This window comes from Phyllostomus discolor, chromosome 1 (assembly GCF_004126475.2).
Source record: "Phyllostomus discolor isolate MPI-MPIP mPhyDis1 chromosome 1, mPhyDis1.pri.v3, whole genome shotgun sequence".
NCBI lineage: Eukaryota > Metazoa > Chordata > Mammalia > Chiroptera > Phyllostomidae > Phyllostomus > Phyllostomus discolor.
In genome coordinates, this window is record NC_040903.2 from 99,633,264 (window position 1) to 99,656,884 (window position 23,621).

Genomic DNA, 23,621 nt, shown 5'->3' on the forward strand with positions numbered 1-23,621 from the left:
TGTACACTATAGTATTATTTGAGGTGGTTTTGGGAGGAGGGGATTTGAATATGGTCTGTGGCCATGACAAAGAGTTGGAGCTTTAACCAGAAATTCTCTCGAGTATCTGTTGATCCCCTCCAGGATAGTGAATACTGTGTTGGGTATGGTGGTGGTAGTAGTGGTAGGGAGTCCAGTGAAAGAAAATGAGGAATACCATACAGTCAGTCCCTGGAGGCACTTAGACTCTTGAGTTGTAAGAAATGAGCTATACACGTGCTTGGAAGAAAAACTCAACAAACAATTCCAAAGCAGCATATTCATATGTTGAAAGTTATGCCCTAAAAATTAGGATGTTTGGAGTGACTGAAAGGTAACCATCAGTAACAGTCATTAACAGTTTTTCTTTTCTTTAGGTGTAGTCTAGTAAAGAAGGAAGAAAAGGGAAAGAACAGATCTATTAGGCAAAACTATACTTTGACAAAAATCTTTGACATAAACTAAAGATTTTTTTAATCTCTTCTTTTAAGCATAGATACTTTTGAATCTTGATTTAGAAGCTGACTAAGCCCTAGCAGGTGTGTCCAACCTGCGGCCTGTGGGCCATGTGCAGGCCAGGATGGCGATGAATGTGGCCCAATACAAAATCATGAATTTACTTAAAGCATTATGAGATATTTTTGTGATTACATGTTGCAGTGTATTTAATGTGTGGCCCAGAGAAGCCAAAGGGTTGGACAGCCCTGCAGTGTGAAGTGTGGATATTGATATGGTTAAAATAGCTGCCGGCCTCACCCCCTCCCTGTGGTTATGTAAACATAGAATATGCAGGCAAATGATGACATTATGAAGGGTGCTAATCAAATAGTGTTCTGTAATTTCACCATTCCACTTTATGTTGACTACTTATTAATACTTTCAGAGGAATTCAGGCTTTAGAAAAAATGGGAAAGTAGAGGAAGCTTAGAAATGTTCGACAAAACAGCTATAAATCAGGTGTTAAGATGAAACATAAAACTTGAGCTATGGTGTATCTTGAGGAATTTAGGAAGGAAAGATGGCTTGGAAAAGATGGTTTAGAAATAGTCATGTAGAAAACAATGTTGGTTCCTTGTCCTCTCTTCCCTAGGGTCCCTGCTGCTCTGTCCATGTCCAGAGCAGTGGTAGAAAGATGTTTCTGTGTACGGGTCTGGAGAGGTGTGCAAGGAAGGGACAGGTTTGGGCTGGGGAGAGCGGGGAATGGGTAGAGTTGGTAGCAGGAAGATAGCAGAACCGCATTCACATTTGGGAGAAAAAGACCCTGCACTAAGACCATGGCATTCGGGTAAAAGGTAGAGAGAGTTTTTAAAGGTCACTTGTGAAACTGTCTTGTCATGGACATCTTTAAAATAGAGGGGGAAAAACACTGTTCTGGAATAAATACCCAGGGCCATCTCTATTTCTAGAAACAAGTGAAAATCAGCATCCAGCAGGGGCTGGATAAACATCGTGCAAGGGCCTGGCCAATACTTTTAAGCCAGAAATCCCCTTCAAATGCTTGGTTCACAGCCTCTGGTCCTCCATCTGTGTGACTTTTTTTCTCTTTGCTTCTTCTCTACAGTGCCTGTGTATCCCAAGTCAGCAGTGCTTCAACAACAGGAGAGTAAGTTGCTTGAATTGAAGGGGTTTTTTTCCTTCTTGCCTACTTATTAAATGAAAAAAAAAAGGCAATTCTAATGTTGGATAGTGTTGGAAGATTAATACAATAAGCAATCAAATGACTTTGCAAACTACACAAGAGGAGAGCACTAAGTAAGGAATATTCCTATTTGATCTTCTGTTGGGGGGGTGTGACTAGAGACAACTTTACCATTTCAGCATGAGATTTTTATTCATTTCAGTCTAAATAATGTCAGGGTCAATATTTGCAAAGCAGTCTGTGTGCTCTGGAAGGTATGATGCAACAGAGGATGCAATTAAAGGTTAAAGTTTAACCATGCCTTTACGTTTTCCTTTGTTAATTTTAGTCAGCCTACATTTATTGTGTGCCTGCAATATGCCAAGCACAGTGTTATGTGTGTAAGGTCAGATGAGCCTCGGGCTCAGCCTTCAGGCTAATAGGAGCACAGAAAAGAAAGCAACACATCATTTTTCCACAGGGCAGCAGCAGGGTTTGGTTAATTTTGTCCATCATGTGTCTTTTCTTCCTAAGGCTACCAACTGCATTTTGACTAAACTCTAAACCCCTGTTACCTGTGCTTGCCTACCTATCCAGCTACATTGCTCATTTTGTTTCAAGCCCCACGACCTTCTGTTTCTGGAAAAGGCCAACCATGTACTCGTATCTGCCTCAGAGCCCTCACACTGGCTGTTCAGCCTGGACATTCACCTCTTTGTTCCAGTGTCTTCTTACCTTACTTCAGAAGTCATCCCTGACTTCTCACACTCTCCAACCCTGTAGTCTGTTTTGTGGAAAATTTATCACTATCTGAAATTTCACGATCTGTTTATTATCTCTCTCCAAAGCAATGTATATATTGCCATATTCGTGGCTGTACTCCTAATACCTAGAAAGATGCCTGGCATATGTTAATCACTAAATAAGTATTTATAAATAGTCCCTTGCCCAAAGATTTTCCCTGGTGAGACATGGGTGGGCCTTTTTGGAACCTCTTCCATCAGTAGGGGCCAGGTGGAGGAAGAGAGGAATATGTGATGTGATGAGGAGGAAAAGAATTAGCAGAAGCATTAATTGGTATGAATTTGGATCTAATAGAATGAACTTGGATTTTTTTTCTTTTTTGTTAGGCAAGGAAGCAATCAGAAGGCAAGATTGACCTTTTACTAACCTTTGTGAATTTTAAAGAGATTCTAGAATTATACTAAGATGGATATGTTCTTGCCCATTTGTTTCCTGATAACTTTTATTTGTTATGTGTCTCATATAGTTTGGAAAAGGTATGGGGTTGGTCTATATGTACATATTATGTACTCACATTCCTCTGTACTACTATTAGTAATCTTGGATCATTGGGACAAGGACTTCTAAATATAAAAGTTCTAATGCCCAAGTTAGACTAGACTTGTTCATTGTCTTGAAATAGTGTTAATGAAATTACTGTGAGTCTATTATAAAACTATACTTGAAAAATCTAAAGTTCTTAAATTTCTAAAATCCATTTTATTTGAATGAATTTATTTCTCAATCTGAACATTTAAAAATATATATGTGGTTCTTTTTTAACTTTAACAGCTTTACTGAGATACTGAAAAACTACACATATTATTTATCTCAGGTTTAACGAAATAAATCTATTCTTCCATCGGCAGTAATATATACTGGGGTGTTTGTGTGAATACAGCTTCAGTCATATATATCACCATTTAACTGAATAGGTTCAGAAAGATTTTGCTCTTCTGTTATGAGCAGTAATTGTTCTGGTGAGGTGTTCTTTTGTTAACAGCATTACTCCCTGTATAATTTTATCTCAAAAGAACTTTAAATAGATAATAGGCATCATAAAATTATTTGTGCAGGTTTTCTGTGTAAGTCATACTCTCCTCTGCAAAACTGGTTTGAATTCTGGAAGAGACTCACCTTTTTAAGAATAGGTCCATTATTATTCTATGAGGAAAAAAATCTTTCTTCATTCTGCCTTATATTAAATGACCTTATTTCCTGACTGCCTCCTATACTTGTTGCTAGACTTGTTGTGGGCATGTCAGTAATCCTGGACTCACAAAGAGGAGAGACTCAGTTATCAGATTGGTGGAATTTGCTCAGTTTAGTTTCGTTTTTAACACACAATGCAAGTATTTTTGAGGTGAGTGCCTCATATACTATCTTTGCTCATGAAGTTGTGGTAGGTCTTCCATTAGAATGTCAATATTTTCCTATTTATAGGTACATATTTTTAAAGGCAATCACTGATAAACTTGATTGCTTGAATCATTCTGTATTTTTTTTTAACTAGACTCTTAGAAAGAACTATCCGGTCAGCTGTAGAACAGCATCTTTTTGATGTTAATAGCTCCGGAGGCCAAAGCTCAGAGGACTCAGAATCCAGATCACCCCCAGCACCTTCCACCACATCCGCCCGACAGCGACGGCGCCTGTCCAAGGAGCAGGATGACGTGCGATGCGGCAGAGACATGTGAGTTGATGTCGGTGATACTTGTGTTTTCTCTTCTTTCAAAAATATACACCTGAGTTCGTCACTGTGTCATAGTCACTCCCATTTCAGTATTAAAATTAAATTTTTTTAAAAATTTTCATTTTCACCATTCTAAAGTTAGCTAACCTTTGGAAATTCATAGGTGGTTGAGTAAACATTTCAGTTTTGTCTTAATTTGACATGTTGTAGGAAGCCACCTCTGATTTAATACATTTCATAGCTTCTTTGTGAATATCTTATTTCAAAGAACCCTGAAAAAATGGAGTAAATTACTATATGCCTGTCCAGAGGTGGTTTTTTTCTTGTTAGACAACATTCAGTTGGCTGTTAAACTAGCATATGAACCAGCAGATTTTCCTACTATGTTGACCTAATTAAATACCAGAATATCTCTCTAATATCTATCTGACGGTTGAATATGTTTTAGTATAAGGAAGGTTGAGCTTAAGTTTAATTAAAAGTGGAAATACTTGAGTTATTTATTGTTATAATGATTATTTTTATTTTTAAGTCATTTCCACTGCATGAATTTCAAGAATAGTATTACAAGGAACTTTATTCTTGATTAAAAGGTTTGATAAATACAAATGAACAATTATTGAATAACCAAGATTTGAATTGTCAAGGAAGATAAATTTGTATGTAATAGACAATATTCATATATTTTCACAAAAGCATTAGTATTTTTACTACTGTAGCATTTAGGCACTACGTAAAGTTGTTGTCATGACCTCATTATTATGTGGCAAAGACTAAACTATATCCCAGTCCCCATCATTCTTTCTTACCTCAACTCATACTCTACATCAAAATCTTTATTAAAAAAAAGAAAGACTTCTCGTTGCTTAAAGAAAACACAGAAGATAAATGGTATAAGTAAATTTCATGCTGCACATCACTAAAGTGCTGTATTAACACTGTAATTTTAGAAGTAAGGCAGTATCATTAGTATAACTGGCTGGCTTTTCAAGTGACATTAGCACTTTTTTCATTTTTACTGAGCAATAATGGACGTATATCACTGTATAAGTTTAAGGTATAAACATAATGGTTTGATTTACATATATTTTGATATAATGCCAAATAGGTTTAGATAATCAGCACTTTAAAAAGTAAAAAAACATTTGTGTTGGAGCTGGTGAAGAGGACAGACTGCTGTAACATTCCCCATAGAAAACAGAAAAAATGTGATATAGGAGATTTACATTTTCAATTAGCTACTGTCTGAGCTTTATAGGCAGTGTTTAGGTGTATGATTAGTTTGTGGACTGCTTATATTATCTTATACGGCAAGTAACATTGTTCTTACCCTCTGCCTCATTTTTTGTCAAATTGCAGCAACACTTTGCATTTTTAGAACACCCTTAGTGTGTCACAACATCATGCTTTTCACCCACTCTCTTCGTTTGGACAGAGGGATAGCCAGCAGAGGTTGGAAGCAGTAGTGAGGCCAGCAGAGAGAAACAGGCAGTGGTGATGGTGGCGGTGCGTGCATGGCCACAGACAGGAGGAACGCAGTGGGGCAAGGTCAAAAATGAATAGAAGCTAGACCAGGAGATCAATATGAAACACAGGGTAACCTGTCCTGCAGATGTACTTACAGTCTTCCAAGTCCAAGGATGTTTATTTTTCTTTTTTAATAGACACGGAAATAGAAACATCAATTTGTTGTTCCACTCATTTGCGCATTCATTAGTTATATCTTGTATATGTGCTCACCGTGGATTGAACCTGAAACCTTGGCATATCAGAACAATGCTCTAACCAATGGAGCTACCTGGCCAAGGCCAAGGGAGGCTCTCTCCTAAGCTGACCCAGGGTCACTATCATTCCTTAATGTTCCTTCCTCAACTCCCAACCTATACTGAACCACTTCTCTGAGTTCTCCAGGTCTTTGGAAAATGACCCCTTATTTCTCAAGATCCATACCTCCTACTTTTTCCCCCATGAAGGTCTTTTCATATGTCCCCAGGAGATGCCCTAACGTGGCATCAATTGTGAGAAAATTGAGAATTATTATTATAGCTTATAGTAAACATGCTTCTCTCAATATATGCTTATATGTAATTGACTCATTTATCTAACATTTTCATGAGGATTTGCTTGAAAAATTAGGAGAGATTAACCTAGACTTTAAGGTTAGACTTTACTATACTTTACTATATATTCCATTCAAAACTGTTAGCCCTATATAATGGTTAAAAATCTGCTAAAAAATAGGAGTTTTTTGAATTATTATCTCTTATTTTGCCTCTCAACAAATCGGAGCTGCAGCCATATTTTTTTTAAATCCTTGAAGCTAATGGTTACCATATTTTGAGATGAGATTGATGAGTCAGTACAGTCTATACTAAAATTATCATAGCAGATTTTTGAAATAAGCAATACAGAAGTTAAACCAGATTAATCTATACTTCATTTTAGTATACATGATTTCTTATTTGTCTGAATTCATAAGGAAATGTTATCAGGCTTATATTATTATTTGCTACAGTAAAAACATAAAAACTTAGACAATATATTCATTATGTGAAAGGGTACGGTTTAAAAATTTACCATCTGCTGGGTGCATGGAAATGTTGAACCTTGGTGATAGGTATTTGAAAGTTCATTGCAATGAATGAAAATTTCATAATAAATATTTTTAAGGCAAAGCATAATTTTAAAATGGTTTTAATGTTCTAAAACATGATGAACTGGACATTTTTATTATATAAATATTATATTGAATTCCTACTGCAAAGTAAAAGAAGCATGCTATGTTAGAGGAAAAATGAATGGTTCACTATTGCTGGAACATTGAATGCATATATAGGGATAAGGAGGAAACTCTGAAAGAAACAAAATATGAGATCTAGATAGTAAAAGTGAGATGCCACAGAGATCTAAGGTCAAGTCATAGGTAAGCCATGTCAAGTATGATTTAAATCTCTCAGAATGTTGCAGGAAGGAAGAAATTGTGTACCGTGCTCCTCACACTCACATAGGTCCTGTGCTGAGAGGCACTGACTCACACAACAGCAAAGACGTTCCTTTGCGAACAGGATTTCCACATGAACATACCTGCACAATCAGATTTTCATATATTTATTTGAATAGGATTTATTCCAGCCATTCATTCACTATTCAAAAGCTTCTAAAATAAACTTTGTACCATAACAGAGTACCACAAACTAGAGAGCTTAAACAACAGAAATTTATTTTCTCACAGTTCTGAGAATCTGGAAGTCCAAGATCAAGGTGCTGACAGGGTTGATGAGACCTCTCTTTTCAACTTGTAGGTGGTGCCTCCTCACTGTGTCCTCACATGGCCTTTCTTCCATGTACATGCTCTCCTGGTGTTTCTCCCTCTTCTTATACTTATAAGGACACCTGTTCTACCAGAATAAGCCCCCACCTTCATAACTTCCTATAACTTTAATTACCTTCTTAAAGACCCTATCTCCAAATACAATCACATTGGATTAGCACTGCAAAAAATAATGTGGAGAATTCAGTTCAGCCTATAACAGCTTTAAAATGTAAAACCCCTCCATTAAAAAATTATAATTGGATTTATAACCCAGAGTTAGGGAAGATATGAAGAATGACAAGAAGACAGAATTTAAACAGTAAAACAAATAGTTTTGAATTTCAGAACAAACTCCTCTCGCCATCCACAGCAGGCACTGCTCTCGGTGCATGGGGGGGCAGTTATCTGAGAATATTTGCATGAGTATATCAGCTGGCATGTTAGTCCCTGTCAGCACTCCCAGATGTCTTCACTTATTTTACATTAGGATTTTTCTTATAAATGTTGCACGTATCTTTTGTATAATTTCACTAAATCTATGTGTTTTTACATGAAAAGTTGTATTTAAAAGATTAAATATGAAATATTAAAAATCACAGAAGATAATATCACTTTGGAAGTAGTATGATAATATTAATTCATAATTTTGCTCCACTATAGTTCATGTAAGACAGAATATGAATTTAGATTATAGAATAAATATTTAATGTTATTCATTTTTTGATATGATTGAACTGATAGTAAAATATGGTCATCTATTTCACTCTTTAGAGTTCATTTATTTTAAGATATAGCTTCAGGTGCTTAAGAAGGTACCTTTAGGGTCATACCATGAAGAAAGGTAAAATTTCATTCATTTGTGCCTTCTTGAGCCTGGTGCTGCACTGATGGTTTAATTTGCTCTATGATGTAGTAAAATACAAACAACCAGCCAGGATGGAGGTGTAGGTAGAAATGCTTCATTTCCTCACACAACCAAAAGAAGTGTAACAACCAATTTAAAAACAATAAATAACCAGAACTGTCAGAAAATCAAACTGCATGAACTCAACAACCAAAGAGTTAAATAAACACTCATCCAGACCAGTAGGTAGGAGAGGCAGAGACAGGCAGCCAGGTGAAGAGGACCTACAGCAAGGCAGCAGACCATGCAGGTGAGGCAGGGGCTGGCTGACCAGGAAACTAAAGAATCAAAATAGCAAGCTGTAAAATCCTGTGGGGGTTGCAAAGGTGGGAGAAACTCCCAGTCTCACAGGAGAGTTCATTGGAAAGTGGTGCTAGAACAGAGCAAGAGAGGGACATTGTTCCTTCTCTGACCCCTTCCCCACAGACAGCACCACAACACTGTAAAGAGGGTTGCCCCACCCTGGCAAATACCTAAGGCTCTGCTCCTTACAGTAATAGGTGCACTGAGACAGAGAAATATGACCCAAATGAAAAAACAGATCAAAACACCAGAAAAAGAGCAAAGCACAAAGAGATAGACAACCTATCTGATATAGGGTTCAAAACACTGGTAATCAGGATGTTCACAGAATTGATTGAGCTGGGTCGCAAAATGAAGTAAGAAATGAAGGTTATACAAAGTGAAATAAAGGAAAATATACAGGAAACCAACAGTGAAAGGAAGGAACCTGGGCCTCAAATCAACGATTTGGAACAAAAGCAAGAAATAAATATCCAACCAGAACAGAATGAAGAAATAAGAATTCAAAAAAAAGGAGGACAGGCTTAGAAATCTCTGAGACAGCTTTAAGTGATCCAACATCTGAATCATAGGGATGCCAGAAGGAGAAAAGGAGGAGCAAGAAATTGAAAACTTATCTGAACAAGTAATGAAGGAGAACTTCCCCAATCTGGTGAAGGAACTAGACTTCCATAAAGTCCAGGAAGCTCAGAGAGTCCCAAAGAAATTTGACCCAAGGAGGAACACACCCAGGCACATCAAAATTAAGTTACCCAAGATTAAAGATAAGGAGCCAATCTTAAAAGCAGCAAGAGAAAAGGAGACAGTTACCTACAAAGGAGTTCCCATAAGACCATCAGCTGATTTCTCAAAAGAAAGCTTGCAGGCAAGAAGGGGCTGGAAAGAAGTATTCAAAGTCATGAAAGCCAAGGACCTATATCCAAGATTACTCTACCCAGCAAAGCTATCATTTAGAATGGAAGGCCAGATAAAGTGCTTCCCAGATAAGGCCAAGTTGAAGAAGTTCATCATCACCAACCCCTTATTATATGAAATGTTAAAGGGACTTATCTAAGAAATAGAAGGAGATCAAAAACTATGAACTGTAAAATGACAACAAACTCACAACTATCAACAACTGAACCTAAAAGACAAAACAAAAACTAAGCAAACAACTAGAACAGGAACAGAATCACAGAAATGGAGATCACATGGAGGTTATCAGCAGGAAGGGGGAGGAGGGAGAATGGGTAAAAAGGTACAGGGAATAAGAAGCATAATTGGTAGGCATAAAATAGACAGGCGAAGCTTAAGGATACTATAGGAAATGGAGATACCTAAGAGCTTATATGTACAACCCATGGACATGAACTAAGAGGGGAATGCTGGGGGCGGGGTGCAGGATGGAGGGGAGATAAAGGGGAGAAAAAAATTGGGAAAACTGTAATAGCATAATCAATAAAATATACTTAAGGAAAAAAGAGACAAACATTTTGCTAAGTAATTTAATTTTGTGGAAACCTCTTAAAAGGGAATGTTTAAAATACTTAAAGCAAACTATTTCAAGAATGTTAAATAAACTAAATTCTGTAATTATGACATTTATATCTACTTCTAAAACTAAGTCATGAAGCACCTCTAGTAATAAGTTTACATCCTGGAACTCCTTGCACTGGGAAGTAACAACTCTGTATTTCAGTTAAAATACTTTGTATTCCATCATTTTTATTATACTATTTCTACCATAATTATCTGACACAGTAAGATTTAGATATTAATGCATTTTTTACTATGCCAAACTGCCTTTATCATTTGATAAATCAATATGTCTCATTGTAGAGGAACAGATATTATATTTCCTTTTTGATTTTCTCCATACATTGTATTAATGTATAAAATTTATATGTGCATATGTATGTGTATATAATACATATATATTGTGTGTTTATATATGCATATATATGGGGGAATTATATTGTTAGGCTTGCACTAGTCTTCCTGTTTGCATACAAATTACTTTTGGTACAAATACAAAAGTTGTTCATTGCTAGAAGTACAGCCCTTGCCAATTTGCCTCTAGGAATAATTTCTCTTATACAGTGATTTATTTTGCACCAAAGGTGTCAGGAGTGACACTCTGCTCAGATTTTGATCAAAGATGGAATTTCCAGGCACTCTTCTGACTCCTATGTGATACAGTGGCAGTGTCATTAAAACATCCCTTATACCTTTCAAAATACAATTAAGGTAATTTTCTTTCAATTCTAGGGGACTTATCAACAAAGAAAATATTCCTTCTGGGTTCACTGACCTTGGTGATTGTATTTTGAGTGCTCAGGAAGTGGAAAAATTACATGAAAATACTTCTGGCTGTATTGGAGAAAGGGGCAAACCTAAACGTCAGAAATCCAGTTCCAAACTTTCAGAGCTCAATGAAAATCAAGATGGTCTTGTGGTAAGTAAATAATTTTATAAAATTTTTACTGTGGCCAACTAGGAAATATCACATTTCTTTTCCTTGCTTTGTAAAAAATAAATAATAATTTCAATCTTGAGTTTTACTGAATTGTAAAATACAAGGTCTAAAAGAGACCTCAGAGCTACTAAGTATACATACTTGTATTTCTTTTTTATAAATATAAAAACTAATACTGAGAAAGATTATATTCTACCAGAGGAACCAGAGAAAGAACCACTTTGATTTCCATATTATTTAAATTGGTCTGATTGTTGTCTCATTCTTTTAAGCATTTTTAAATTTTATTTTTGGAACAAAATTGTCAGTAACTTGAATTTGTCCTTGTTTTTCCACATTCTATTTGTTCTTGTCTATATGAATATGTAGAAAACAATTTTTAATGAATGAACTTAAAGCAAGCTGAAAGAAAAATACAAAGGGATTAAAGGATCAGCTGTCTTCATGTTCAGAAATTTATTTTCAAATCTATATTCTTTGAAGTATTTTCTTCCAAATTAATCAGAAACACAAAACAATTACTGTCCTACACAGTTAACTCAGACCTGCACCCAGGATCATTAATTTAATATGTAAGTGTTAAAAGTGATTTCAGTCAATAACTAAATAATTATTTGGTTTAAGTTAATATACATCATGGTTTTTTGTGTGTGCTTCAGTTTCTCTGAAAAGTGAGAACCAAAGTCTGTCTTTTAGTTCTCTTTAGTTTTAAAAAATGTAACCAAAAATATATAAACTAAAGATAGATTTTATAACATGGACTAGTATTCCTTAAAAAATAGGTAATATACAATTCTTACTGTTTAGTGTATAAATCTTCAGATCGGCCTTATCGCTGACCAGAGGCTGGCTCCATGCGAGGTTCACACATTTAGCTCCATACACTTAGCAAAATTTATAGGCCACCTATTTTTTTCATTGTCAGTTTCTGCATGTTCTCACAAAAGGGTCCCAATTTTGCCCTAAATAAAATATACATAAATGCAAATTTAGGAAAAGCATGTTTATTCTATTTTCCCCCAAAATGTGTTGATACTGTGTTTCTAGAAATAAACCGATCAGCTGGAGGGGACAGAGAGCAGTCGTTTACCTCAGCCCCCTGTCTGACACAGCTCTCCAAATAAAGAGTATTAGCCCTGCAGTGAAAGACAAATACCATATGATCTCACCTTTAACAGGAGCCTAAATAACAAAACAAAGAAACAAGCAAAATATAACCAAAGACACTGAAATAGAGGCCAGGCTGACAGTGCCCACAGAAGAGAATAGAGGGAATTTGAGGGGACAGTGGGAAGGGTTCACAGGAACAAACTTAAAGGACACATGGTCATAAACTAAGGGGAGGGTGGTAATGGGAGGGAAGTGGGAAGGGGTGGGAGGGGGGACTGGATTGGGAGTAAAAAGGAGAAAACTGTATTTGAACAATGATTAAAATTTAAAAAAAGATAAAAGAAAAAAAAAGAGTATTAGCCCTGAAACCATTACACAGTAAATGGTATTTAATATTGACTTAATTTTTATTTGCAGGGGAAAGTAAGTTTTTAAAAATCATACTAACTTTATTAGCTCTGTATTTGGTCCATGATTTGCTTATCTGCCCAAGAATATTACAGTGACTAAAAAGTCTGACTCTTGGCTTCTTTGAAAAGAATGTATTAATACTCCTCCGTTTGAATCTCTTTTTACTGAACTGGACCCACAAATTTTTTTCACCAGGAATAGTGTCCAAAATGACCTAAATTGTAATAGCTAATAAAAATGGAAAAGTACATTTATTCCTTAGAATATGTGTTTGATTATAAAAACTATGGACATAGTCTTTGTTTAAAACCATTTACCATGTTTTGCCATGTATAATGGATACTTTTTTCTCAAATTTTTGAAGGAAAAATAGGATGCACATTATACATGGGTATAATAATCACACACCATGGGTATAATAATGGGTATAATAATCCCAGTTATAATGTGCACAAAAACATGGGTGTTCATTATACACAGCAAAATACGGTAGATGGGAGAGACTGATTTCATTTTGGTCTTATTTACGTGAAAGGATTTGCCCTCACCTTCATTGCCAGTTTCCGCATTCCAGGATTGTGCATGTCACACATTAACATAAGTGAGCTAAGTGGACCATGTCTTTGTTGCAATGAATAATTTAAAATCCTGCCAACACAACTTAGAAGAAAAACTTTCTTCATTTATTAAAGTGAGGGTGTTCTCTAAGACCTATTCTAACTCTCATATTCCATGAATTTTTAAATCTAATCTTCACAGGTAACCACAAAGCAAAGAGCCAGAGAACATAACAATGACTAGTATTTAGAGTACATCCTGAAAGTTAAGTTGTGCATCTTAACTAACACTATTCTTAATCTTCTAATTTTCCTTTACCCAACTCTCCTTCAAAGTCTTTTTCCACTTTGCTTCAAGTTCTTCACACCCTGACTAAACATCTGTTTATATGGCTGGGGGGAGGGGGGTTTATGGTACATAATTGTATGCCTTCCCTGTGCCAGGAAATGGATACAACAGTAAGAAGGGTGGGCAAAAACTGCTGCCCTAGTGGAGCCCTACGTCCTAATAGGAGACACAGACAATAATCAAGAAAAATAAGTAAAACATACAAGATACTAGATAATGATAACTACTAGAAAGAAGAATAAAGCAGGAAATGGGGACAGGAATTGTGAAGGGGCATGGGATGCATTTTAAAATTGAGTGGTCAGAGAAGACATCTCCAGAATTTGACATTTGAGTATGAAGACCTAGAGGAAGTAGGGAAGCAAGCTCCAGAAGTACATATTATAATGACAGATGGCAAAGGTCCTGAGACAAAAATTTATCTGGAATGTTCAAGAAACTACAAAGACATCATTGTGGCTGAAGGAGAGTGAGCAAAGTGAGAGAGGTAACGGAAGAGAGGGCAGATAAGTAAGGCCTCAGAGGTCATTGTCAGGCTCTGCCTTGACTCTGGGTGATGGGAAGCCACTGGAGGGTCTAGATAGAATGGTGACCTGAGTTACTGAAATTTGGGTTGACTACTCCATTGAGAATGGACAGGAAGTGGGCAGAAGCAGGAAAACCAAATTAGGAAGCTACTGCAGTAGTGTACATTTGAGATGATGGTAATTTGAACTCAGGTGATTCCAGAGCCAGCACATAGTGCCTTGCAAGCTGTACAGTGCACTACTCCAGGGGGCGCTGTTCACATCAACTAAAATGAGAATGGCTCCTCCTAGAGTAGTACATGGCCGTAGTCATGAAGTAGTAGATGGGTTCTGGATACATTTTAGAATTGACAGGACTTCCTGACGTTACCTACAGGGTATGAAAGTAGGAGAGGAGTCAAAGATGACTCCATTTTTGGCCTGAGCGACTAGAAGATTCGTGTTGCCATTTACTGAAATGGAGAAGACAGAAGTTTGAGGATAATATCATGAGTTCAGCTTTGGGCATGTTAAGATTGAACTGCCCATCAGATATCTAAGAAGAGGGAGGCAACTGGATTTGTGGGCCTAGAGTCGAGGGAGGATATCCTGACGAGAGATAATGGTGTGGGAGTCATCCGCTGATAGAGGCTATTTAAAGTCAATAAACTGGATGAGTAGCCCAGGGAGCGGTGTGGACAGAAAAGAGAAGTGGCCTTGGGGACTGTGAGCCTGAGGCAGACCGGCATTTAGAGGATGGGGAGATGAAAACATACCATAAGAAAGACTTAAGAAGGAGCAACCCGTGAAGTAAAAGAAAAATGAGGTGAGTTTGTTGTCTTGGAAACTAAGAGAACCAAGTATCTTGAGTTGGAGGAGGGTCAATTGATCAAGAGGAAGACCACTTTTGACAACTGGAATTAGCAAACTGGAGATCACTTAATAAGAGCAATTTTGATACAGAGATGGTAGCAAAAGCCATTTTCCAGGAAAAATGAGAGGAGAATAACTGAAGACTGAGTAATAATTTCACAGTGAATCTCACCAGCCCACAACGCAGCCAAAGAGGAGAATATGTTGTAGACCTAAAAAAAAAAATGCATCTTACAGATTGGAAATGTCTAATGCGGGAACTGTCAGCTGTGTGAACACTGCCCCCTTGGTCCTTTCACTTCTCGATGTTGTCATGACCAGCAGAGGCCAAGAGAGGAACAGATCATTCAGAGCTTGAGAGTTAGTGGCAGTGAGTGGCATTAGAGTCCTCTCCCCTGTCACTGTTGCCATGGTCTCAGTCTTTCCCTCTCTCCTCAAACTAGCTCAGCCTGCTCCCTTCGGTCTCTCTCACAGGAAACCTTATCTCTTGGTTTCCTTTGAAGAGTTAAGACATCTGGTTTGTGTTTCAACAAGCTTCCTCAGTCCTGCTTCAGTATTTCTCTAGATCTCCACTCATTTTATTTTCTTACCTGGTCAAATGATAAAGTGGCTTTTCTAAATTCAAAGGTTAACCTTTAAGGTTAAGAAGTATCTTTGGAAAATGTATGTTCTACATCCATTTCCCCACCCCACCACCATGTATGTATACGGACATGGACACACACACCTGTCATTGGTTTCTTCATTGGCTTCTTTCTGTTGGCCAAGAAAAAAAAGTCTTTATCTCTAAAAACTTTCTCTTTAGGGCGCAGTTTAACAGTTTGAATCAAAAGCCATAACTCAATCGTGCATTTTATCCAATGATCCTACCCATGCTGCTTTGTTCTACTACATAATCTTAAATATGAAAAAGACTGTAAGTATTAATTTTCTCACCACAAGAGTATCTATAATTATGGATAATTAGAAGCAATTTAAATGTTCAAAAGTAGGAGACCAGATAAGTAGCCACTTGTGCCTCTATGTCAATTCAATAAAATATTATGCAATAATTAAAAAGTATGGCTCTGAAGACTATGTAATAGAAAATATTTGACAAGTGTTTTAAGTGCTGAGCATATATCTTCAATTTAATATCCCCAGTAATCCATAAGGTACATATTATTAATATTCTAAACATGGGGAAAATGAGGCACAAGATGTTTAAATAACTTGTTCAAGATCACATGTAAATAGTGAGGGATTGCACTATCCTCTCAAACTCTCTCAATATTAAAAGTAGGTCATGAAGCAGGAAAACAGTGCCTGTATGTGTGTGTATTATTCATTCCTAGGGAAAAAAACCTGAAAGGAAGTACACCACAAAGTCATTGTGTTTGTATTATGGTGGTGGTGGTAGTATTAGAGGCAATTTTTACTCCATCCTCTGTTTTCACATAGTCACAGTCGTGTGTGAGTATACTAACTCTATAAATAGCAGACATTTACTATATGAAGAACAAAAATTAGTTTAGTAGCTCTCTTACTCGTAAACAACTTCAATCCAATGTCACGTCCTCCCTCTGAAACGGCACTCAAGGTTCAAGGAAGGGGCATAAGTCTTGCAATCAGACCTGAATCCCGGTTTCATGTCTGTCGCTAACTGGCTGTGGCAGGTGAGCACATCCCTCAATTACCACAGTTACTTCATCTGTAAAATCGGGGATGTTAATATCCTCATTGTCGTTTTTTGTGAGATTTAAATGCAACAAAATGTGCTAAAGAACAGGAAAAACTGAAAACAGTACATATTTAAGTTCCTTTCTATTCCCTTTGCTCTGATCTTTAATATCTTGCCCTCATTTACCATCAGATATTTTGAACCATCTATACTTGCTATTTCCAATTCTTTTCACACCTTTTCATCAACCCCTGGAGTCAGAAGTCTACCCCCACTTCTCTGAAGAAACTGCTTGCTTCATATCATTAGTTGGGCCTATGGTTGAAACTGGCCTTTTCAGACCCTTGTACTATGACGTCTGCTAGATCCTTGGCCTCACTGAGGCCGGTGCCACTTGATACTTTGTCCCTTTTTCTCAGAACTCTTTCTCCCTCGGCCTCTGGTGACTGTGACCTCTCCTTGTCCTTTTACTGCAATGACTATTTTCTTTTTTGCTGTATCCAACGTAGGCTCATTTCCCACAAGGCATACTTGATGTAAATGTTACCCACACTTCTGTCTCATACCTCTTTTCCATCAGCACTTTATCCGAGAGCTTCTCCACTTCCATGGTGCCAAATGTCACCTCTCTGCAAATGACTTCTAAACCAACATTAATTGACATTTTCCGCAGTTCACCTTAGAAAGTACTTCAAAGTCAACATGTTAAAACCAAACTTACTGTCTTTTCTTTTCCTCTTTGATCTCTTTTTCACTCAAGATACCCATTTGAATACATCAGATCATTGTCTTCTTCGTCATTTTCTAAGTCCTTTCCTTTTTTTTACCCCCAATCCTTCTTCCAACTTTTCAATAATTTGTCAAATCTTGTTGACTCTACTGTAAAAATGTTATGTGCACCACCCTTTTCTCTTTGCATTGTTATTACATAGCTGAAGCCCTAATTGTAAGTAGTCTAGAACCTCAAAACAGCCACCAGCATATCTCTCCAGCTCCACCCTCTTCCATCTGCCATCTTCTTACCATTTTATCTGCTACTGCAGAAGAGTCATCTACTCTTTCATCTGTACAGTGCAGCTCAGCAAGAACTCCTGCAAAACTGCGTGACAATTATTCTCTGAGTGGTGTCAGCATAAGGTAAGGAAGCCACCATTGCGAACCACAGATTTAAAATTACTCATTCCTTCAATCATACAACAGAAAACTATTGATCAGCACTATTTAGGCATAAGGAACACAGAGGTGACCGAACAAACACACTCTCTGTTTTCCTGAAGTTGACATTTTCAAAGGATGAGACAGAAAAGAAACAAGTAAATATATAGTCAGATGGCAGTACATGCTGTGGAGAGAAATGAAACTGAATAAATAAAGTAGGAAGTGGTGGGAGACCAAGGATTGATATTGTACAGATTCAGGTCCTCTGGTCAGGCCTCACTGAGGATAGAACTTATGCAGGGGCCTGAAGGAGGTAAGGGAGCCATCAGGATACCTGGGAGGAGACTATCCAGGTAAAGGTGGCAGTAAGTCTTCGCCTTTTGAGGCTAAGGAAGAGGCTGCTGTGGTTGGAACAGAGTTGAGGGAAGAGCATTGCAGGAGATGAGGTCATGATCATTAAGGCTTTATAGCCGTTTTTAGGTCTTTAGCAGTTACCCTGAGTGAGGTTAGGAGCCATTAGAGGATTAAAGGGAAGAAAGTCGTTTCCTGATGTGCCATTTGAAAGGATCACTCAGGCAACTGTGTGAAGAATAGCCCAGGGTGATGAGGCATGGACAAGAACTGAAGCAAAATAATTGGCATCATCTCAGTCTAGGCCAGGATGACAGCAATAGAAGTAGTATGAAGTAGTCAGACTGTGGATGTATTTTCAAGTGGAACCAAGAGGAGCCTCTAATGGGTTAGATATGGGATGTGAAGAAGCAGGGGAGGGGTACAGGACATCACCAAGATGTTTGGAGTAGCTAGAAGAATGGAATGCCATTTACTAAGATGGAGAAAACTGTTAGAGGGGTAAGTCAATAATTTCATTTGAATATGTTCAGCTTGAGATGTTTATTAGTAAAAAAGTCAGCTAGGCAGTTATATATACGAATCTGGAGTTTAGGGGAGGGGAGAAATAAAATAAGTTTGGAAGTCTTTGGCACACAGTTGGTATGTAAAGCCTTGAGATAGGCTGAGCTAGCCCCCAGGAAATGAGCAGAAAGAAGGGGTCCACAGGGGACTGTGCCTTGGGACATAACAACATTTAGAAGATAGGTGGAAGGAAAGGTACAAGCAAAAGAGATTAAGAAGCAGCGGCTAGCAATTTCCAGTACAGCATAGGGGCAACAGCTTATTAGATTCCAGTCAAAAGAAAATCAGAAGAAAGAAATTGAAGTAGTGAGTAACCAATAATTCAACATTATAATATCTAGCTAGCCTACATCTACTATTTGCTGGGAGCTATTTTGGTGGGAAAGAGGAGGAAGAGCCTCCTTAGGTGAGTTCAAGAGCATATAGGGGGAAATGAAGGAAAATGATACAGTAGCTGGAGACAATTCAAGATTAAGAGAGTCTTTTAAAAAGGCAGTGTATAGCACAGTATTTGTATAAATGAAGCCAAAGGAAGGAGGAAATGATGATGCAAGAGAGTGGGATCCATTGCAGGATCAATGTTCTGGAGTAACTGATGGGGGACGGGACCTAGTGGACAAGTGGAGGGATTTGACAGTAAATTACTTTGATTCAAAGACCCTTTCAGCAGGAACTGGGATGGTTTTCCCTCACCACCTCCCTCACATAGCACCAAAGGTCTGTCCCTGTGTTCTAACCTCAGCCTACCTCTCATCTAAGAAAAGTGAATATTCTCTTAACTTTTAAAAAAAATTGTATTGAATTTATTGGGGTTACATTGGTTAGAAAAATTATAAATATTTCAAATGTACAGTTCTGTAATGCTGCATCATTGTGTGTTCACGATCCAAAGTCAAGTCTCCGTCACCCTTCATCCCTCCTGTACCTCTCCCACTTGTCTCCATCTTCCTTGCCCCCTGGTAACCACCATGTGGTCTGGGTCTGTGAGGACGTTTCTTTTTCTCTTCTCTTTCTTTCTTTCTTTCTTTCTTTCTTTCTTTCTTTCTTTCTTTCTTTCTTTCTTTCTTTCTTTCTTTCTTTCTTTCTTTCTTTCTTTCTTTCCTTAATCCCTTCACTTATTTCACCCAGCCCACACAACTTCCCTCTCCTCTGATAGCTGGCAATCTGTTCTCTGTAATTGATTCTGTTTCTATTTTGTTTAATCTGTTCATTAGATTCCACATCTAAGTGACATCATATAGTACTTGTCTTTCTCTGATTGGCTTATTTCATTTAGCATAATACTCTCCAGGTCCATCCATGCTGCCACAAAAGTTAAGACTTCCTTCCTTTTTAAGGCTAAGTACATTGTGTAAATGTACCACAGCTTCTAACTTTTTAATTTTATCATGTGTATACACACATCTAGTATTCATTCTCTTTGTATACTGTTGAGTGAGAAAAGAATGTGCTAGCCTTGAATTTTATGTTTTCTCAATTAATATTTAACATTTGTATTCAGGTGGAACCTATCGTAGAAATGAAGGTAATATAAACAGTGTAACAAACCATACAGTGGGAGCAGTCACAAGAACACAAACGTCAGGATGGCAAGGACAGGTGCCTGTCTGGGTCACCGGTGTAGCCCCACACCCAGACAGGCAGGCACTCACTGAAAATGTGTTTGCAGGGCTGAGGGGTGTGGCAGGGAATGAGTGAATGAATGGGTAACTTGTGGAACAAAAAGACCCAAAACACAATGCCTTTGAACATAGTAAAAGTCTTGTTCTCCTGTGACAGTCCAAAGCAGGGCTTTAGGTTTGAGGAGAGGAATCAAGGACTTGTTCCAGACAGTTTTTCAGCGACCCAGGCTAGCCTCCTCTCGGCCCTCTTCAGCAAGTAACACTCCGGTGGTTTTCATGTCCGTTCTAGCTCACAAAAAGAACAGACATGAAACATACCTGGTGGGTTAGTCTCTTAACCAGGTCTGGAAGCCACGTATGTCATTTCTCTCATCATGTTAGAGAAAAGGTGGCCGTGTGGCCATGTCTCACTGTAAAGGAGCCAGGAAACATGTTGTTCTCTAGCATGTGGCTACTTCATTCCTGTGGGGAAAGTAGGATGGATTTGGGTGGGTAGCTAGCAAGTTCTTCCACAGGCACCTTCTTACAGTACCAGTCATTATTTCAGAATGTGAATTAATTTCTACAGTTTGAAACAGTAAAACATAAAATGTACAAAAGGGTACAAAAAGAAATTCACATGTGCCACTAATCATTCACTAATGAGAATATATCAACTATTCACCTTCTCTTAGAGCTCAAGGTCAGAATAATGAACCTGTTTTGACTAGCAGCATTCCATGTAGCCTTCAGACTGTGCTGTTTGTATATTCAGAAAAGGCTTTTTTTTCTTCTTCTTTTTTTTTTTTTTTGGTGTCCTCCATAAAGGCTTTGTCAGTATTTTATAGTTTTAGAAGACAAATTTGTTTTTGCTCCAACTGGTTTCAAGTTCTTCAGTGGTCAAACAGGTTTTGAGCCTTAGCTTCAATCCAGGATGGGGAGGGGGGCAGTGCAGGGGAAAGGACTGAAAATAAATTCCACAGGCTAAAGCTTTTTAAGAGATTTTTGCTCTTTTTAAGTTTGAGGTTATTTTTAGAATTTAGAAGGGTGGTTCTTAAATTTCAGTTCCTTCTGATATCCCAAAATTGTTCAAATAATTTATATTATAGCAAATCGGTGTATTTTGAAAATCACTGGTAGAACTTATATGAGGCAAAATTTTCTGGATTATTAACAAGATATTACCTGTCCTTTTTTTAAAAAATGCAATTCAAAAAGCAATTTCATTACTTTATACTTAAAGTCATAATCTGTTCTTTGCTATTTCTTAAAATTACCTATTTAAAATATTCAAGAAAACATTTTTTGTAAGAATTCTTTTAACTTCAACCTTTAACAAATGAAAACATTAATGAACTACTCTAACCACACCTAGAAAAGAGCTTTAGACATAAAACAGCTCAAAACCTTCAAAAAGCATCAGGCCAGTGTTGTCTCCTAAGACGAGTACTATTTACAACTAACACTTGAAAGTCCAGTAACGTACTTCTCATACAGTGAAAGCACCACACATTTCAGCCATTATTACAACCTGTACATTCCATTTGCCCCTTCCCCCATCTCAGTGAAGTGGGGGAATTGCTGATCTTCGTACCTTAATCTTCCCTCCCTAAACCTTAGACAAAGAATGGAAGTCAGAATTTATAAAACATTTTACACCCATGGAAATAGGTACTTCCATTCCTGTACTCATAGATCTTTACTATCCTTGTTAGTTTCACTCCAGAAAAAAATGGAGGTAGGTTGCTACTTGTAACACATTCCTCACGTGTTCCTGTTTCCAAAAGGTATGGGGGGAACCTCAACTACCCTAGCAAAGGAACACTGTGTACTTGCATGCTGCCTTAGTGAAACCAGACCATGAATATTCAAGAGTCTCAAATGTGTGGAGGACAGCCTGAAAATTGGAATTATTATAAAGCTTTACAGAGAAATACTGAACAATATTGAAAGTCACCATTTGGCATTTACATCTATAAAAACTCAGAGCCTCGGGAAGTTCTTCAGTGTATGGACCAAACATTCTTTTTTAAAGTGGGGTGGGGAGGATGTTGAGTAAGTTAGTACTTACTTGTTTTAACCCTGGAGATGAGCTAAACTTTCTCACATTTTTAACTGCTTATTGCAAAGCTTTCAATTATATAATATACCTATCTTTTTAAAATATTTCTCAAAACCTGTATTAATTATATTTTGGTTCTTTCTGTTCAGGAAAAAAATCAATCTTCTAACATCTTTTAAGTATAATAACTAAAGAAATATCTTCAAATTTATGTAATGCTATGATGGTTTATTTTTTGTTCTCACTTTCTGAATATATCTTAGCCTTAATCTAAAGATTGTTATTTCTTTTGAAATAGCCATTTGCATGTCATTATAAATGTATTTCATTGATACTGTTTTAAAGTGTTCTGAAGGTAACTGGTTGTGCTTTGGCTAAGAATTCATGTTTCGGAACTTTAGGAAAACCTAATACTTTTGCACTAGATCTTACACTAAAGATTTTGATAACCCATCAAAGATTACCAGTGGGAACAAAGGTTCTTTGTCATAGGCGTATCACTTTTTACCAGGAAGATCACATGTGGGTAATAAGAGCAATTCTGCTTTGGTTTAAAGAGAGCCATTTTAAAGAGGCCTCTTCTAACTTAAACTTCAGAGGTATAAAAAGGTGAATATACTTGTCATAATTTTTTAATTTCTCAGGTTTATTAAAGTTATCTAATTGTGAATTACCTAAGCATATAAATCAGAGTTCAGTAGCAGATGTGGACTTTTCAGTTCCTGGGACATCGTCTTACTATAAACAAATAATAGTAAAATATTTTCCTTGGGGATTTCATGGTTTTAGAAATAATGATGTCAGTAACAACAACTAATATTTATTAAATGTACCAGGTATTATTCTGGTACACATATTAGCTTTACACATATTATCCCACTTTAATCCTCATGACCACACTATGTTGAGTACTGTCACCATCTCCATTTTCCATATGAGCGAATTGAGGGTCAGGTAGGGTCATACAGGTGGTAAATGATGGAACCACCATTATAAGTTAGATTATGCTGTCTCCCTTTGTTTCTATTCTTTGATGCAGCCTACATTTTAAACTTTAAAAATTCTAGAGAAATTCTAGAATTTCAAACCAACATAAATGGAAAATAATTCATCCATCCTCCAAGCCAAAGATTTTTTCCTACTCTATTTATATGTTTATTTTTTAGAGATTTTTATATATGCAGATTTCATGGGACTACTGTGATCATTAATCAAACTTACTTCATAAAGGGTTTTTCATAATGGGAGGTTATAAATATATAGGTAAACACTTGTTGCTTCAATATGTGTTTGTTTTTTCAATGATACAGAGTAGGTGAATTGTGCCTAATG

At 37.1% G+C, this 23,621-nt stretch overlaps 1 protein-coding gene across 13 annotated transcripts in view; it reads left to right on the forward strand.

Moving 5' to 3' along the window:
* Window positions 1-23,621, forward strand: part of FAM13A (family with sequence similarity 13 member A) — a 275,554-nt gene that overhangs the window by 206,517 nt on the left and 45,416 nt on the right. For 9 of the 13 annotated variants that reach the window (XM_036026552.1, XM_036026543.1, XM_028505893.2 and 6 more), the window contains 3 exons: window positions 1,580-1,621; window positions 3,933-4,112; window positions 10,880-11,066. In XM_036026552.1, the coding sequence (XP_035882445.1) occupies window positions 1,580-1,621; window positions 3,933-4,112; window positions 10,880-11,066 (409 nt within the window). Of the gene's footprint in view, window positions 1-1,579; window positions 1,622-1,683; window positions 1,771-3,932; window positions 4,113-10,879; window positions 11,067-23,621 lie in introns of those variants that run through there. The other 4 variants (XM_036026536.1, XM_036026592.1, XM_036026539.1 and 1 more) reach the window with 3 other exon arrangements.